General features: G+C 44.0%; 1 protein-coding gene across 2 annotated transcripts in view; it reads left to right on the forward strand.

Annotated features, from left to right (window-relative positions):
- CLNK (cytokine dependent hematopoietic cell linker) overlaps nt 1-18,575 on the forward strand; it is a 201,307-nt gene that overhangs the window by 102,257 nt on the left and 80,475 nt on the right. For both annotated transcript variants that reach the window (XM_025998330.2, XM_025998334.2), the window contains exon 3: nt 16,208-16,279. In XM_025998330.2, coding sequence (XP_025854115.2) covers nt 16,208-16,279 — 72 coding nt within the window. The remainder of the gene's footprint in view (nt 1-16,207; nt 16,280-18,575) is intronic.

Here is an 18,575-nt window from a genome sequence, read left to right on the forward strand (position 1 = left end):
TTCTTTCTCTCCTCGTTGCAGACACAGTGGAAGAGATGTGAAGGGTTAAAATGCAAAGAGAACCTACAGGAGTTAAGAAAGTCATTTTTCTCTCTCCTGTTCCCTTTTCTGTATGGTACAGGAAAGACAGAGGTTACCGGAAAATCAAGCCTTACGTTCATTTCAGACGGTTGTCGTTGTGCATGAATTACTGAAGTCTTTATCTTTCTTTAATGCTCTGAGCAAATGTTAACTATTGTCGAAATAGAATTTAATTTACTGGCGAGTTTGGGTACCTACTTAGTGCCGAGCACAGAAAAAGATGTGAGTAGAGAAGTAATTTCAAATGAGGAGTACCCTCTCTCTCCTTCATCAGCTTGCAGTGTCATCGGTGAGAAGCCCACACCTTATAACTACTCATCACGTTGTAGTTCAGGAGGGGGTTGTGGATGTGCCCTCCTCTTTCGCTCACATCAATCCTGTTGACAAAGAATTCTTTTCCAGGGGGTAAAAGAGCAAAGCATATTTGAACTTGGAACTGCCCCGGGCATATAGCTCCTCCAGCAATAAAGGAGAGATGCTGGAGTTGATGCTGAGTACAGGGAGGGAGACAAGAAGTCATCAGGATATTTGGGAGGGGAGCAGGAGGCCCACTTATTTACATACACTTGGGGACTTGGGACAGGGAGGGGCGGAAGGCAACACAGTTCTGTGGGATTTTGTTCCTCTTGTGTTCCTATACTTGAAAGGAGAATAGAATTAACATTTACTGGGCACCCAGCCTCACATCACATCTACGAGACATTAGTGATGTTGCCACTTTAGAGATAAGAAACATGTGGCTCAGAACAGTCTAATCATCGCCCCGGGCCAGAAACCCAGAGCCTAATCACAGGTGTGCTATATACCAGCTATTTCTGGCACCGAAGCTGAGCTCATCCTGCCAATAGGACACTGTAAACAGTTATTGTTCTGGTAAACTTTAGTAAATGTTTAATAAACAGCTCCTGAGTTGGGCAGTGGGGGCGGGGGGGGAGGTACATATAAATGTACACAATCTGCTATAAATGTTGCTGATATCTCGGATGTACAGTATGCAATTTACAAATAATAATGAAATATACAGCACTCTTTATTGTAAATTTCTGTAGAGCCAATTGATTGTCGCAGAATGACTTCACTGATTTTTGTTGAACTCATATCCCCAACCAACCTGTGGTTGCAACTGACAAATGAGTACAGTTCTAACATCAATATTGACTGAAGTTTTCCTTTACATGAATGAGTAAAACAAGAGAAACAACAAACAAGCCTGCCAGAGCTTTGCTTGTCAGTGATGTGAGCAACTTCTTTGCTGAGTCGGAAAAATATCTCCTTAATTTCGGTGCTATTCACAATATCCAAGCAACAGACATGGCACGCTTTTTTAAAAAATTATTTATTTATTAGAGAGGGAGAGAGAGAGAGAGTACTAGTAGGAAAAGGGGCAGAGGGAGGAGGAGAAGCAGATTTCCTGCTGAGCGTGGAGCCCAACGCAGGACTCGATCCCTGACTCTGAGATCATGACCTGAGCCAAAGTTGGATGCTTAATCAGCTAAGCCAGCCAGGCACCCCTGACATGGCACACTTTTAAATTAAACCTACTTTATTAACATTTGCCCCCAACATTTTCTTGCATTAGTCTATCAACAAAGCAGTAAGCAAACTCTGACTTATAGCACGGGCCAAGTTCAGTGGTGTAAATGTTCCCACAGTGGCCAAAGTCAAAACCGATGTGATGTCACTAAATGCAGGGTTGGGAAGGACGTACATGTTTCCACCACGGATAGAATAGATGTGAATGGCGTCGAACCACAGGCAATAGCAAAGGTAGCAAAATAATTAGAAAAGGATATGTTTGGATATTTATTAGTTTTGTTTTTATTATAATTTATTTGATGGTAATTTTATGTAATTTAATTTTTAACAAGTCATTTACCGGGATCCCTGAGTGGCGCAGCGGTTTGGCGCCTGCCTTTGGCCCAGGGCGTGATCCTGGAGACCCGGGATCAAATCCCACGTCGGGCTCCCGGTGCATGGAGCCTGCTTCTCCCTCTGCCTGTGTCTCTGCCTCTCTCTCTCTCTCTCTCTCTCTCTGTGACTATCATAAATAAATAAAAGAATTAAAAAAATTAAAAAAAAAACAAATCATTTACCAACTGCATCTCAAATTCCTGCCATAGTTAACAATCAGCCCCACTGTGCAGTGTGAATGCACTCCAGCATACCACCAATAACACCACCAATAGCTCCCAGTTGCGCCGCTCGCCTTCTCCCACTCCATGTGGGTCTGAGGTGGAAGGCCTCCTCCATTACTGACATCTTACAGCTGGAGAAATAAGGTCTGGAGATAGCAAGCCCTCTGTGAGGCAGATGCTGAGTGAGAACCATTGGCATTGCCTGTCTTCTCCGGCCAGTGTGGCGGTCAGCTCCCCCCAAACCCCAATTCTCTGCTTCCTCTGGAATCCTAGGCACAGCCTGCTCTGTGCTCCAGGGGGGACAAAACATCTCCAGCAGGCCATCAAAGACGAAGCAAGTTGTTAGAATAATGCAAAATAGAATAGAGAAAAACATGAAATGCTGGGACACTTGCTTTTTGAATGGTTTCCAGAGAAACCAGCATTAAGGAGAGATGAACTCTGCGGATGGGTTGGGAGGGGGGTGGGGAATGCCACAGAGTCTCAGTGATTGCTATGAGGGTGATGACACCTCCCCGGTCCCCCACAGCCCTGCTGTGCCCGTGACCTACCCATGCATCTTTCTACCTGCTGTGACTGCTTACCTTCTTTCCTGAGGACAGAGATCCTTCTGTGCCTTTTCTATGGGAGGTAAGAATCTTAGCTTTGTTCACTGACATATCTCAAGCATGAGGACAATTCTTGGCCCATACTCTGCACTCAATGAGTACTGTTGAATTAATTCTGATAAAGATTTCCAGCTCAAATATTTATTGAGGACATAATGTAATGTCAGGCCCCATTGTAAGCATTTTACATGCATTATCTCATTTCATTCTCACAGTACACTCCAACCAGCCCCATGCAGGAGGAGGCCAATGGCTCATGATGGCCCCCATTAGGGTGCAAAGTGGGAGCTGCAGAGAGCTAGCTGTGGAAAATGTCAGGGCAACCATGGAAGGCCTGTTTGCCATGTTCGGGACATGAACTGTAAATGCAGCGAGAGGCCCAGCCTCAACATGGTGGTTGGATGGGGGGAAGTGAGATACGGTGGGACTGGAGGGAAAACATTGCTGCCAATGGTGCTGCAGATCCCCACAGGGAGGAGGGTGGAGCTGAACCCAGGAGCTGGCAGCTTCTAGAATCTTCCTCATGCCCCTCTTAGTTCCCTTTCCTGTCCTGATTTCTCTTCCTTTCTTTTGACCTTCTGGAGTCAGAACGTGTTAGGTGAGGAGATAGAGAAAAGTATATTATCTTGAGAGGCCACATGCTCTAGAAGCCTCTCTTGCTCCGTAAGCAAGAGTCCCCTCCCTGGCATCCCTGCAGACGCAGGAGGTTAGTTATGTCCCCTTTTACTCTTGGGTTTTCACTGGGTGTGTACTAACCAGGCACAAACTGAGCATTTGTTCTGAGAGATTTTTTAAAAATACACATAGTGCTTCTTTCAAGTCATTTTCTATCTACATCCAGAATCTTTCAGGCATGCCCATCTATAAATTAAATTCCACTATGAATACATCTTTGGATGTATAAAAAGGGTAATTCACTGTTGTTATTGTATTTGCTCATTACATAACCTGATGGTCTATTAGAAGCTACATCCCCTGACAGTCAAGTCAGAGGAAAAAAAGAGAGAGAGAGAGAAAGCCTTTGAAAAGCTGATCTGTAAGACTTCTATTTTTCTTGGTTCATTTGTTTCCTTTAACTGAATCAAAATTAACAAAAAAAAAAAAAAAAAAGCAAATGGGAATAAGGTTTTGTGGGGTTTCTTGAAAACTGGACATAAAGGATTCAGGATTACTTTCTTATGTTCTAAATTAGATTATCTCTCTTTTGTCTTTCTTTATTTCCTCAAGAAGATTAAAAAGAAAATGAGGAGAAATTATTTACAAGACACACAAAGGAGTTTAATTAGAAGGACAAGCACTGGGGAAGTGAAGGTCAAATGAAAGGGCCTAGAGCACCACAGGTATAGCCCGAAGCTGTGCCCAAACCTTCTCGGTCTGCATGTGGTTCACTTGGGTGGGCCATTCCACTTCTCTGGGTCTAACTTTCCCCATTTGTAAGATTAACAGGTTCCAGGAGAGGATATCTATCTTTCCATTCAGCTTCGTGCTCTGAGAACCTTTGAGGCTAAAATTTTGAAAAAGGAACTAAATTCAGACACCACTCTCCATTCTGCATCTATAACCCACAGGCAGAGCTGGTCTCTTCTGGAATATTCTGAGTCCATTTTCTGCCTTAATAAACAAGAATGAGTAATTCCCTCAAGAGAGTCCTGCCTCTAAGTTTATAGATCTCGTGCACAAATATTTTGTCTGCTGTTATTCTGTGTGAGGAGAGTAACAGGAACTCAGAGTTTTGGTGGGAGATGTGTATACCAACAATGACCATGAAAATGTCACTCCCTGAAAATCCAAGCCTGATCCATTTCAACAGAGAACGCAGAGCTTCTCTCTGAGTCAGGGGAAGCTAAAGGAGGGAGTATCGCCCAAGTGGATCCCAGGAGTCTAAAGAAAGTTCAGAAAGGGGCTACCGCCTGGCCAGCTATAAATCCAGTAGTCAGAAATCAAAGCTATGACAAAAGAAAAATCAGGTCAGAACCAGGTAGACTGTCCTGAAATTGTGTAGCCATTCAAATCAGGAGTAAATGAAGATAGGAAGCCATGGATAAAAGAAAGGCAGAGGGATGGGCTACTTGCTCACCAGCTTGGTTACCATTCATGTGGCTGCCAGCTTCACAGAGTATTTTCCACCTATGTCTCCAGGCCAAATACAATGCCCAGCAAATAGTAGCTACTCAACAAATATTTGACTTGTGGAATGCACCAGGGGCTGCTACCCAATTTCAATTTGGTTCAGTAAAGGTTTTGAGTCTTAGAGGAACTTGTTCCCACAACCATGAGAGACAGAGCCTCTCAGGAGCACTCAATGAGGTTGCAGAAGGAGAGGGCTTAGGTCAAGGAGGAGGGTAGGGGCTTAGGAAACTTAGCTGTCATTCATTAAGGTGGAGAGCAAGTACCATTCTGACTCACAGAGAGACACGGGACATCATCCTAAACACATTCTTTAAAAGATTAATTTATTTATTTGAGAGAGAGAGAGTGTGGGGGGTCGGGGCAGAGAGAGCAGACCTTCAAGCATACTCCCCATTGAGCAAGGAGCCCCACACTGGGCTCAACCTCACTACCCATGAGATCATGACCTGAGCTGAAACCCAGAGCCAGATGCTTAACTGAATGAGCCACCCAGGTGCCCCTTCCTAGACACATTTTCAAAAGATGCCTGGAAAACCGGGCATCTGTGCAGGGCGCAAAAGAGCAAGAGGTGTTGAAGTTGTGTGTGTGCAGAAAAAAAGAGAGGAAGAGAGAGAAATGAATCACAGGCAGAGGAGACCACATGCCAAAGAGAATCTCAGCGAGCTCTACTTCAGCCTAGCAGGAGGTCCAGTTTGTCTGAAATGTAGGTTTATAGAACAAAACTGCAGAGTTGAAATGATAGTGGAGACAAATTGTAGGGGCTTTTTCCAGAGAAAGGGGTTGATGTCAAGGAGATTAATTAAGGAGCTCTTGCAGGGGGGCTTCAGTGAGCACAGGACCCATGAGTTAAGTCATCCTTCTGCCAAACTTGTAAAGCATAGTACATATGCACACCCCACTTGTGACATGGCTTTTGTGACATGACTCTGCCACTAGACTTTCAGTTACTTGTGAATCAAGACTCTTATTCACCACTGCTTAACACAGGGACAGGAAAGTGCTCAGGATACGTTCAGTGATGATTCATCAGGGACACACCGACCAGTCCTACCCTCTGATTTTATGCCTACACCATGTAGCGATGGTGGGCCCAAGGTGGTTAAGTGGTGTAAGTGAGACAACATGATGAGGCAGTAAGGTAATTGGGGCTCAAACCCTAACTCTAACTCTGAAGTTACTCAGCCATGCTTCTTCCCCTCCAGCTGGCTATCCCCAGAATCATCCAGGATTGTAGGTATAAACACAACAGATAGGAGACATTGGACAAGACAGACAGAACCCTCCAGGCAATTCCTCAAAACTGAAACTGGTTCAGAATATAAGTCTGTCCTATATTCTGGCCATTTCCCTCACTTTCTGCCATACATGTAGTGTCAGGCAAGACAGGAACAGCCTCCAGAGTCCTTGAATTGTGATCTCCTGGTGTGCAGAGACTCGGGGAGTTCTTTGTTGCATTCTTGTCCCTGAACAGGGGCTGAACTCATGAGTCATCAGCAGTGTTTGCCTCCCAGAAAATGTAACTTCCTATGGGATATCTAGGCATGGGTTCACTGCAACAATCCATATGGGTGATAAGGCCATGTCCCACAGATGAGAGCACCCATTGTGTCCTCATTGGCAGCTCAAACTCCAGTGTGACTCAGGCATGGAGGGAGAAAGAACTTCCCATGGTGGGGGCCATGGTAACCAGACATGATCTTCCCCCATGGCCCCACCCCTAGGTTTCCTCAGCAGAAACCAGCTCTAAGTCTTACTGAGCCCTAGAAGGATCCTTCAGGGCAAAAAGTCTCTTGTGTGCATATCTTTCCACTTTCATCAGACACTTGCTATGGTGCACAGTGGAGTCTATTACATGTGGAGTCCATTCAGTGAAGGAACAGGTTTTTACACCAAGATTTGCCTAAGTATGGGACTGAAGCCCTGTGTCTTTTTACTGGAACCCTGAGTCTTTGTTTCATCATCTGTAAAACAAGAACAGCATGAATTGCCCTCATCAAATTTGAAGGTCTGTCATGAGGATTCAGTGAGATCACCTAGGGCAATATCCGGCACATGGTAGGCACTTACTAGCTTTTAATTACATTTTCTTTCTTTCCTGTGTGTTGAGAGGCAGTTCCCAATGAGTAAATGTGTGAGGAGTATTTTGGTCAGGGTTCTCCAGGGAATAGAACCAAAAGAATACATACATACATACATACATACATACATACATGGATTTATCTTAAGAACTTAGCCTACACGATTGTGAGAGCTGGCAAGTCTGAAATCTATAGGGCAGGCCAGCAGGCTGGAAAGTCATGTAAGAGTTGTGTTGCAATTTTGAATCCAAATTCTGCAGGGCACAAGTAGGAAACTTGGGCAGAGTTTCCATACTGCTGTCTTGAGGCAGAATTTCTTCTTCCTCAGAAAACCTCGGTCCTGGTTATGAAGGCCTTCAACTGATTGTGTGAGACCCACCCATATTATGGAATCTCATCTACTGTACTCCAAGTCCACTGATTTAAATGCTAATCACGTCTGGGCAGTTGAACCTTAGTGGTTCAGCTGGCTAAGTATCTGCTCCTGGTTTTGGCTCGGGCCATGATCTCAGGGTTGTGAGATTCAGCCCATGACAAGCCCTGTGCTGAGCATGGAGCCTACTTAAGATTCTCTCTTCCCCTCCCTTCTGTCCCCTCCTCCACCACTAGCACACACACACTCTCTCTGTCTCTGTCTCTCTAAAACTTAATAAATAAATAAATGTTAATCACATCTAAGAAATACTTTTTCAATAACATAGAGACTATTGTTTGACCAGACAACTGGGCAGCATAGCCCAGCCAAGTTGACACATAAAATTAACCATTAAAAGGTGTGACTAGGTGATGGATAGCAATTAAAACATCTCTTTATTGTCAACTCATTATTGAGTGGACTTCCCTCTCAAATTCCTCTGGAAAAGGTCACCAGCTCAAATCTTCAGGAGCCAGTCCACATAGAGGGAAATGTAAGATAGCCAGGATGAGTGGTGGGCTTCATGAGCTTGGGGGGCATAGGCCCTATGTAAATATATTCAAGTTCAAAATTAAAATGTGTAGCAAAAAAAAGTTGTGCATGCCCTTCAGCTTAGTTCTGACTGCAACAGTGAAGCACATTAATGCTATCCAGCATCTAGGCTGTGGCACATTAAGTCCCCAAGAAACTGGGCTTTTCCAGATGCTCAGGGAGAGCATTTCCTAAGTTTAGAGGAAACTATATACAGGAATATGCTACTTGAAGAAAGTTTGCACATACCACCCACACAGCTTAGGGACCAAGCTGAAGAAACAAAATGGGCACCGGTCACTTGGAAAAGTTGTTTGTGACAACTGATGTGGTGACCATTTTAAGGAAGTTAGAAGCACCACGTCCAGCTACAAAATACAATTGCAATGGCCTCTCATGCACAAAAGAGTTGGAGAACCAGTTTATTCTGGTCTTGGCTACAGCTTTCTGTAATTAGCTGAAAAACCTTCAAAAATTGGCCTGACATTTTCAGAGGTCATAGAAAGTCATAAAATAGGCTGCAGAAAGATTTGAGCTGATTTGGTTTTTAGGTTCACAAAAAAACTCTTCTAGATGTTACTAAAGTGTCATCTGTACTCATGCCTCCACACTGAGTAGACAATATGTGTGGCAGAGAGACACTAAAATCCACCCCCCTCCATTATCTATCTCCTGGCACTCATGTTCCTCTCTGCATAATCCTCTCCCCTGGAGTGTGAACAAGGAAATGGGTTGTCATTTCTGTGATTATGTTACCTAAGATTACAACTTCTTCGCGTCTTCTTGATTGGCATGCTTTGATGAAGCAAGCAGCATGTTAGAGAGGTCCATGTGGCAAGGAACTGAAGGCAGCCTCCAGCCAACAGACACGAAGGACCTGAGGCCCTCAGTCCAACAAGCCACAAGAAACTGACTCGTGTCAACAATCCCATGTACTTAGGAGCAATGGAGCTTTCCTACCCTGGCTGACACCTTGACTGAAGCCTCAAAAAAGACCCTAAAACAAAGGACTCAGCAAAGCCATGCCTACATTCCTGATCCACAAAAGTCATGGGATAATAAACATGTGTTGATTAAGCTGCTAAGTTTGTGATAGTATTAAAAAATCCCACAGACTTTATAAGGGAGTAGAAAAATCTCATGGATGGTGTAAAAGAGAAAGAAATCTCATGGACACACAAGTTAAAGTCCATGGTGACGTTGGTACTAAATTAAGAGTAACACATAGCCTGGTGAGGGTCATGGCTCTTGAACGTGCAGTCGATACATGAGGGAAGTATTATAACTCTGCCCTTTCTTGTGTTTAAAATGGGGATTATGAGATAAACCAGTGACTCAGTCAGTTGGCAGAACCAAATTCAAATCCAGATTTAAATGTGCAAATGAATATGAGGTCATGTTAGTTGGGCTAGACCCAAACTGGGATCCCAGGAGACCCTATAAAACAGCTGGTGCCACCACCCTTTCTAGATCAACTCTTCAGTTGCTGAAGACCCATACCATTGTATGATGTTCATCTGTCAGAGGTCGAGGAAAAAACAAACAAACACAATGCTATTTCTTGAAGTTCTTTGAGGTTCTACAGCCAATCTGATGACAATATAGGGAAAGCAGTAGATTATGGTGTCAATATTTTCAAAGTCCTCATGAGGAACAAATGTCTTATAGCTAGAGATGAGTAGCAGAAATTGACTTAGCCAAAGAGATCATATCATACAGACAGACATGACTTGCTCTTAAACTATATGCTGTGCAGAACTTCACTGGAGCATTCAAAGCCATTCATCAGGCACAGCATGAAAATTCTAGAGTTAAGGCCAATGATATAACCTCTAATGCCAATGAAGTATTGAATTAGATAATGAAGTTGAATTTCCTGCTTTAAAAAAAAAAAAAGGACATGTTGGAATCCAATATTCTATTTACCTGGGAAAATACTGGGCAATTAACTTGCTGCCAAGGAAGCAATTGCTGCATTTAGATTAGATTGGATCCTCATGGATGACCACCCAGTACCTCCAAGCACCCAAAACAAATGGCTGGGAAAAAGACTTAAATTATTGAATAGCTTTATTTTACCTCTTGTAAAATCCCTATCAGCAGTAGGTCTCCACTTTTTTGGCTGTTTCTCACTCTCCTGAAGTTAAGGAGAGATCTATATTGGTATCCTCAACTATATGAAATAATAATCACAATGACAGTTGTTCTCAAAAGAAAAATCAGAAAACAAAAAAAAAAAAAAAAAAAAGAAACCTACAGTCAAAAAAATTAGGTAATATATAATGCCAGGACTTTAATCAAATAACCTACCTTTTTGACCTGGGTGAAATATTTTAATTATCAGCTGCCCTTCTCAATGCTACTAGTTGTCTATCTCTGGTAATCTTAGGTCATTCCAAGTAAGAATCAGGTCCTAAATAAGAAACATGACAATTAACATAGTCAATAGATGAGGGAGGTACTATAACTCTGTCCTTCTTTGTGTGTAAAATGGGGATGAAGAGAGAAATCAGTGACTCAGTTAGTTGGCAGATTCAAATTCAGATCAAATACAAGTGTGTGCTCTTTTTTTTTTTTTTAAAGACTTATTTATTTTAGCGGAGGGAGGCCGAGGGAGAGGGAGAGAATCCTCAAGCAGATTCCTGGCTAAGCATGGAGCCCAATGTGGGACTCAATTCCAGGATCCCGAGATCATGACCTGAGCCAAAATCAAGAGTTGGATACTTAACTGAGCCAACCGCAGACGCCCTCAAGTGTGTGCTCTTAACTCTGTGTCCACATCACATTACCTTTATGGAAACTAGCACCTCTCTGACCTGATAGTCTCCTTCCCAGGGGACTTCCTTCCAATTTCCCTTCTCTCCTACTAAAAAATATAGCCAAGGCCCATTTTGACTTTGAGAACTCAGACTCACTAAAGAGTCAGAATCCAGTGTATTTTGTACTAGATTTTGTGAGTCTCCACCTACATTCCCCCTCAACCTTCTTTCAGAATTGCCTAGGTTGGATTTGCCTTACCTGGGACAGCCCGCATCCACTGACTGGTCCACCCAGGGGCACAAAACACCAGCCCTCCCACCACAGCTCAGGATAGCAGGGAAGGGCCATCATGACAGCCTCAGAGCATAGTCCACATTCTTCCTCTGCTAATCTTGCTCCTTTTCTTCTTTGGAAGCTGATCCCAGGAGCTCACCCTAATGCACTTCCTGCACATTCCAGGGTCTGTTTCCTCAGGAGCCCAACATGCATCAATTCCTGAGGAGATAGAATGAGTTAAACATAAGATGAAGAAATCCAAAAGAGCTGGGGATAGCATGGGACAGGTCTCACAGGGTGCTGTGAGGATTCAAATGGATTAATATGTGTGAAATGCCAAACAATAGCCAGTAAAGCTGTAAATCTCATGTAAGTCTTGAGTTGTCATCATCATTTTGTAGTGTTATACATTATTACCATTCATGATCTTGGAGTTAACAACCCAAGGCATTGGAGGAGAATTATGGCTTAAAAGCAATATGTATGATTTCTAAGGGAGTCTGCAAGATCCCCGTGAGTGTACTGAATGAGAAGCTCCTGAAAAAGCTGAACTTGATCTGAAAGTTCACAAAGAGAAGTATAGTTTCACAGCCGAAGAAATGGTAGTACTCCTTCTGTGGTGGTCAGCCTGTACCAGCCACATTGAGTGTAGCTGAGAGTACAGGAGGTGAGAAATTGGAGGGGAATGACCAGGACAGATTGAAGTGGGCGTCTTTAGCTCTCAAAATAGATTGTCCCATCTTCCTCTCCACCTCTCAGCTCACTCGGTCATCTCTCTGGCAAATACCTATAGGTCCTTGTTCATCACTTTGGGGAAACAGCCCCCGACTACCTCCTCACTTATAGATTTAACCTGTTTCTTCCCCCTTTTTCCTTCTATATCATACATGGGGTGTTTGTTGTTATTTGTTTGTTTTATCACTGCACCTATTGTTTTGCCTTGATTTGGATTTGGGTCAAATTTATTTTCTGTCCTTTGGGACAGGTTAGATGTTCATGTATTAGTTTCCTAGGACTACCATCACAAATTATCTAAATAGGTGGCTTAAAACAACATAAATTTATCCTCCCACAGTTCAGGAGCCCAGAAGTCTAAAATCAGGGTGTCAGCGGAGCTGTGTCCGTCTGAAGACTCTAGAGAAGAATCCTTCCTCACCCAACCCTTCCAGCTTTGGGTGGCTCCATGGCTGTCAAGTTTAATTTGACCAGTAGTGAAATGGAATAGAGAGGCCAGGCAAAAGTTGGTCGAAACAGGTTTTTAATGGGACACGCTCTCGGCGAGGTTCCACGGCCCACAGGGGAGGGAGAGTGGGGAAGTCATGGGCTGGGGAAGTTGTGCCCAGGCAAACCGCAGGGGGGGTGGTCTATAAAGAGTTTTTGGGTGGGAAGATGGGGGCAGGGTGGCATTCCAGTTAGGGCAAGGGTTACAGGTCTTTGTAAGCTAAGTTAGGGTAGGGTGGCAAGGCTGCGTTATTGGGAGGTTGCTGGCCTGGGGTGGGCAGTTTTGAGGTCCCCAGTCTCGCCAGCCCAACAATGGCCACATGGCTCCAGTCTCTGCCTCCATCTTCACATGGGTCTTCACAAAGCCTTCTTCCGTGATCTCTTCTCTCTTCTCGAGAAGATCTATCATTGGCTTTAGGGACCACCCTAATCCAGGACGAGCTCCTCTCAAGATCCTTAGCAGGATTACATTCTCAAAGAAACTTTTTTCCAAATGTAGTCACATTCACAGATCCCAGACACACGTATCTCTTGGTAGACACCCTTCAACCCACTATAGCAGGTATGTTTTGATTCCACCATGGAACTAGTCCTCCAGTTCTAAACTATCAAGTAGATTAGGTCTGCCCAAAAAGCAACAGGAATCACAAAAGTTATATTTAAAAAAAAAAGTTAAAAAGAGGGAACAAGAAAACAAGCGTGTGAAGGGAGACCAGATGGGTTTTGTTAACTGACCATGCAGGAGCGAGGTACAGATGAGAAGAAAATCAAAGATGGCCACAAAGGGTTGAACCTCAAGTGCTGGGAGGATTAATCAGAAAGAGAGGTTGGCTGGTGTGAGGTGATGTCCTCTTGCTCTGTTTCAGCAGGATGTGAGATGTTTGGAAGAACAATTAATTGGCTCACCTACTGGCTCTCTGTGCCTCAGTTTCCCCACAAACCAGCGGCACTTCTCACTTTTCTAGGATGTGCTGAGTTCTCTGAGCAATAAATTAATTTGTGTTGCTTCCCTACTGGGCACTTGACCAGGATCAATGACAAGTACTAGAGCAGCAGTTTAAAATGCTGATGTGATTCATTTTACGATGTGGGTGGGACAGGCTGAGTGGCCCACAGGAAGGACAGCTGGTCCCAAATGCTTGAGGCCTTGTAAAATGATGCGTATCTACTTACACCGCTGTAGTAAACAGAACTGGTAACCCCAGGCTCATAGAGGCAATGGCCAACTGGGGAACACTGAACCTTCCAAGGTCAGATCTCAATTTAATGCAAAGCAAATAATCCTGACCTGTGATGGTTAACATCCTTAATAACATTTTCTATGATAGACCAAAGCTTGATGATTCTTTCAACATTGTACTTTTTTTTTTTAAACTTTTTTTTAAAAAGTGTTTCTAGGGATCCCTGGGTGGCGCAGCAGTTTGGCGCCTGCCTTTGGCCCAGGGCGCGATCCTGGAGACCTGGGATCGAATCCCACGTAGGGCTCCCGGTGCATGGAGCCTGCTTCTCCCTCTGCCTGTGTCTCTGCCTCTCTGTGTGTGTGTGTGTGTGACTATCATAAATAAATAAAAATTTTAAAAAATCAATTGGCTGCAAATAAAATAAATAAATAAATAAATAAATAAAAATAAAAAAGTGTTTCTAAAAACTAGAACCCTAAAGAATGATTTAAAATAGAGAAACCCGGTAGGGAGTAAAATTGTGGACCCGAATATTTCAGTTTTCCCTGAGATTAGCAAACAAAATTCAAAGCCAAATAACTGGAAGGGAGTAGGGAACGATCTGGGAACCTCTGATTTCTAATCTCTACTTTTTCCCATGCAATTTAAAAGTAAATAGACTTTAACTACTTACTATCCAAGTAAATGGCTATTGATTTACAAGCTTCCTTAACAGTTTCTTTACATCATCCATTGTGGGAGGAGAAGCTCCTCCCTCCCCAAACCCCTGTCATTCCCCCCACCCCACCCTCATTTTCTCTCTGTTCTTCAGTGGTTTTCAGAGGGGCCTGGCCTTGAGCTTCTGGCAATCTCTGGCTCCCCTTTCCCTGTACTACGTCTGACATGCACCTGTTAAGGGATCAGAGATCTGGCCTGCAACCAGCCTGGTCACTCTAGTGAAACCCCCTCCTCTCTCAGGTCCCCTGTGAGCATCTGGCTTTAGCTCAGGGCATGATCCCGGGGTCCTGGGATCGAGTTCTGTATCAGGCTCCCTGCTCAGCAGGGAGTCTGCTTCTCCTTCTCCCTCCACCTCCACCTCCTCCCTCCACCTCTCCCCCAGCTTGTGAGAGACAGAAAGCATGAGCAGTGGAGAGATGGAGTGAGAGGGAGAAGCAAACTCCTCATTGAGCAGGAGCCCAATGGGAGGCTCAATCCCAGGACCCTGAGATCATGACCTGAGCCAAAGTCAAGAATCAGACACTTAACTGACTGAGTCACCCAGGCACCCCACACTAAGTTGTTGTTTTTTTTTTTTTTTTTTAAGATTTACTTGTTTATTTGAGAGAAAGAAAGGGAGAGAGAGAGGAGGGGCAAAGGAAGAGAGAGAGAGAAGTAGAGGGAGAAAGAGAGAAAACATCTCAGGCAGGCTCCATACCCAGCATGGAGCCCAACACAGGACTGGATCCCACGACTCTGAGATCATGACCTGAGCTGAAATCAAGAGTTGGACGCTTAACTGACTGAGCCACCCAGGCACCCCTCACTAAATTTTTTATTTATCACATCACAGCCTGTAGGCTGCACACAAAATCCTAGATGGACAGTCTCCAATCACTGATAGGTATTTCCCAGAGTCCCTGATTCCTGAGCACACAGGCGTGTCCACAGAGTGCTCACTGTGGGCCAGTCATGGACCCCAGCCCCAACGACACACCGCCCTGCACATCTCTGCCCTCACCAGCTTGGTAGTTGAGCTGGCTTAGCAGACATGATCACAAGCTATGAGTTAAGACAAAAGGAAGCTTACAACTCAGATAAGTGCTATGAAGGAGCCAATCTCAGAGGGCGGGGAAGGTTCCTCTGAGGACCTGGCACCTTCTCTTAGCTCAGAAGCAGGAGTGCAGGAGAAGGGAGACAAAAAACAGTATCTGAAAGAGGCCTGCTGGCAGCAGTAAAAACAAAGCAAAACAAGCAAAACAAAACAAAACAAAAACCAAGAACAAAGAAGAAGCAAGTTTGCTCCACATGGAGGGAGCCAGGAGTACAAGGGGGTCAGAGCTAACGAGATAGCTATCAAGGAGCATTTAGAGGGGAAAATGTTATCAATAAACATCTGCTAAAGTTCACAAAATACCTGCAAAAGAAACGGAAATATATTTAATGTGGCTAATTAAATGAATGAGGAATGCATAATAGTAATGGTTTACGATAGCGAAGGCTTTACTGAATTTGAACAGATTAACTCAATTTAAAATAATTTAATCTTTTCACAGAAAATGCCATAGCAAAGTATCCAAGTTATATGGAATTCCAATAAATATTATTTGGATCTGAATTGCTATTGCTAAGCAAACTGCCTTCCTACACTGGATGAGGTAGGCTAGCCCGGGGTCAAATGCAACTAACATAGGAAGCATCTAGAACATTCCTTGGCCCACAGGCACTTTCCTTCTTTGACAGCACTTCTAGAGCACTAAGATACACAGCTTAGAGAGTGTGCCGTGGTAAGCCTGCCATGTGGGACGGCCGCCCACGTTTTGATCTTGACCGGGGCACTTCTTCCACCCCACACTACCGCCCCTTGTAAAATAAAGCTCTTACATTTAAAAATATATTTTTAAAGTAATTAAATTACTTTTAAACACAGATTTTTTTTAACCCCAATGGAAATGCAGAGATTTGGAATTATGTGTGAGATGTTCATTACTTAAATCTGACTAGGTGGTTGTTTCTATGAATGAATGCACTTAATTAATTTTCCCCCCTAGCTTCTTGCTATTTCCTGACTGTAATCTATTTTCTTTCATCCCAGGGGCAATAGAAGGACAACAAAAGAAGGATCCAGCGATATGAAATTCCAGAACCTCTGTCTGCCAAAAAATAGGTCAGAATATTTACTTGTTTATTAATAGAGGAGTGAAATTTTTGAGTCTATGGCAAATAAGCTGACCAACACACACACACACACACACACACACACACACACAACATGTTAATGTGATAAAATTTTATTGCTGCCAGTGGTCTTAGAGACCAAGGTTCAGAAGGAAAAGAAATGCATATGAGTTAAAGTGCCATCATATGTGTGATGCAGGTAAAGTTTGAGAAGCCCCGAGGCATCCACAGCATTTCAGACCCAGGGCTACTTCCACCACCCACCAGGTGTCCAAACAGCCCAAGAGACAGCCACTAAAAGGGAAGCTTCCATTTTCAGCTGGTGATCAATTTAAATGATAGGTCACGGATGCATCAGGCCACGAGTCCACCACCCGGTCTCACAAGTGAGGATAGAGGGAGCCATGTGCCTACGTGGTTTCTTCCCTTTGTCGTTCAGCTGAGCAAACATTTACTAAGCAGTCATGGCCTTAGGACTTGCACAGGCTAGGTAATATGCAGAGATGAAAGACAAAGCCCCACCTCCGAGGGGCTCAGAGCCAACTCTAAAAGCCAATTGGAATGGGGATTCCAATCCTGAAGCCCACTCCAGGTCTACCATTGCCCAGCAGCCAGACCCTGGGCAACATCCTGATACCCAGAGGGGGTTGGAGGTCCCCCTGCATCCCACCAGAGCTCCCTCAGCAAACCCTGCTGAGCCAGTCTCTCTGCTCAGAGGCACGCAAGGGTCTCAGCATGTTATCCTATTCCTTGGATCCCAACACTCTCAAACGCCAAACACCCATTCAGTTCCCACTACGTGCCAGGCACCGGGGCATTCTTAGCGTCCTAAGATTTACTCGAAGAACTATTTTCCCTAAGAAGACTAAATGAATGCTTGTAAAACAGAATATCTGAAATATTGTCAAAACCATATTAAGCAAAGGAAAATTTGTGGCTGTTCTCAGACTTGTTCAATGTTTACATTAAATACATTTGAATAATGCATTTTAAGTCAGTTTTTCTTATTTCCTGACAATAGTAAGAGATGGGAGCTGGAAGGGTGAGAAGCCTTCCTTCAAATGAAGATGGTTGCAGCAATCACATACATCACAGTAATATTTACAGCTACATTTGAAAAAGAGAGAGAGAAAGAGAGAAAGAGCAGTGCTTTTTTCCGCAGCAAATTATTTCAGGATGTGTCATAGCATGCTCAAGATATATTAAAAAGAGCAACAGACGATGTTTCTGCAACCTGTTCCAAACCATTTATAAACCCAAATTTTAAAAAAAAAATCCCATATGCATACAAATCTTTGTACCGCTGCGTATTTTATAATGAAAGTATTATATGAGTATAAATTAGTATTGAGATCTATAAATCAAATCAAAATGTCTGAAAACTACATTTTGGGTCTACTGTCTTACTTCAAGAACTATTAAACCAATGAATTCATTCTCTGTACAAATTACAATTATCAGCCCTTGGCAGTCAAGACCAAGGGAAGGTGCTATGTGCAGGTGGTGCTGCGCACAGAACCTGCCAGTGGGCACCGGGTCTCAGTGTCATCCCACCTGCTCACTCATGGAGTGACCTCACTCTGACAAGCCCATTTCCCATCTCAGCGCCTCATATACTTTAGAAATGGTATTTGAAAGCGAGTGAGCAGACTGCCTTGTGCCCCACTGATCCCTGTACGAAAAGCAGCTTCCGTGTGTGGAAAATGAATAAATGAGAGACCCCTGTAGCACTCCGGGAACGCAGCAGCTCCACAATAAATACCAGTGGCTAATGGTCACTGAGTGGTCACCATGTGCTGGGTGCTGTTTTAAGAGTTTAATAGCTGATGTCTCCCTGGATCCCCACAATCCCAGGCTCATTAGTCTCCCTTTCATAGGAGAGAAGAGGGCATGCAGAGCATCAGTACCTTCCCTGAGGCTGATGAGCTGGGTGGTATGGTCAATGGTAGACTTCCATATTGTTACTGGGATCTAAAACAGCCCTGGCTCTCCATACTTTTGCCCTCAATACAGCCAGCCCTTAGGTGAGGCATCAGCTCCCTGACAGGTGCAGGGGGCTGGCCCCAGCCAACCTCCCCACTACACTCCAACATGCATGCACCTCCAGGCCACAAACGATGCTCACAGAGATGCTGCTGATACGGTCCAGATGATGATCCAAGAAAAACACAGAACCACATCCATTAACCACGACCTGTCCACACTACTGATACGAACGCATCCCCAAACTCCCCATGGAATTCATTGAGCTGAATCCCCAATATCCACACCTGTAGTGCATCCCT

This window comes from Vulpes vulpes, chromosome 14 (genome assembly GCF_048418805.1).
Source record: "Vulpes vulpes isolate BD-2025 chromosome 14, VulVul3, whole genome shotgun sequence".
Classification (NCBI taxonomy): Eukaryota; Metazoa; Chordata; class Mammalia; order Carnivora; family Canidae; genus Vulpes; species Vulpes vulpes.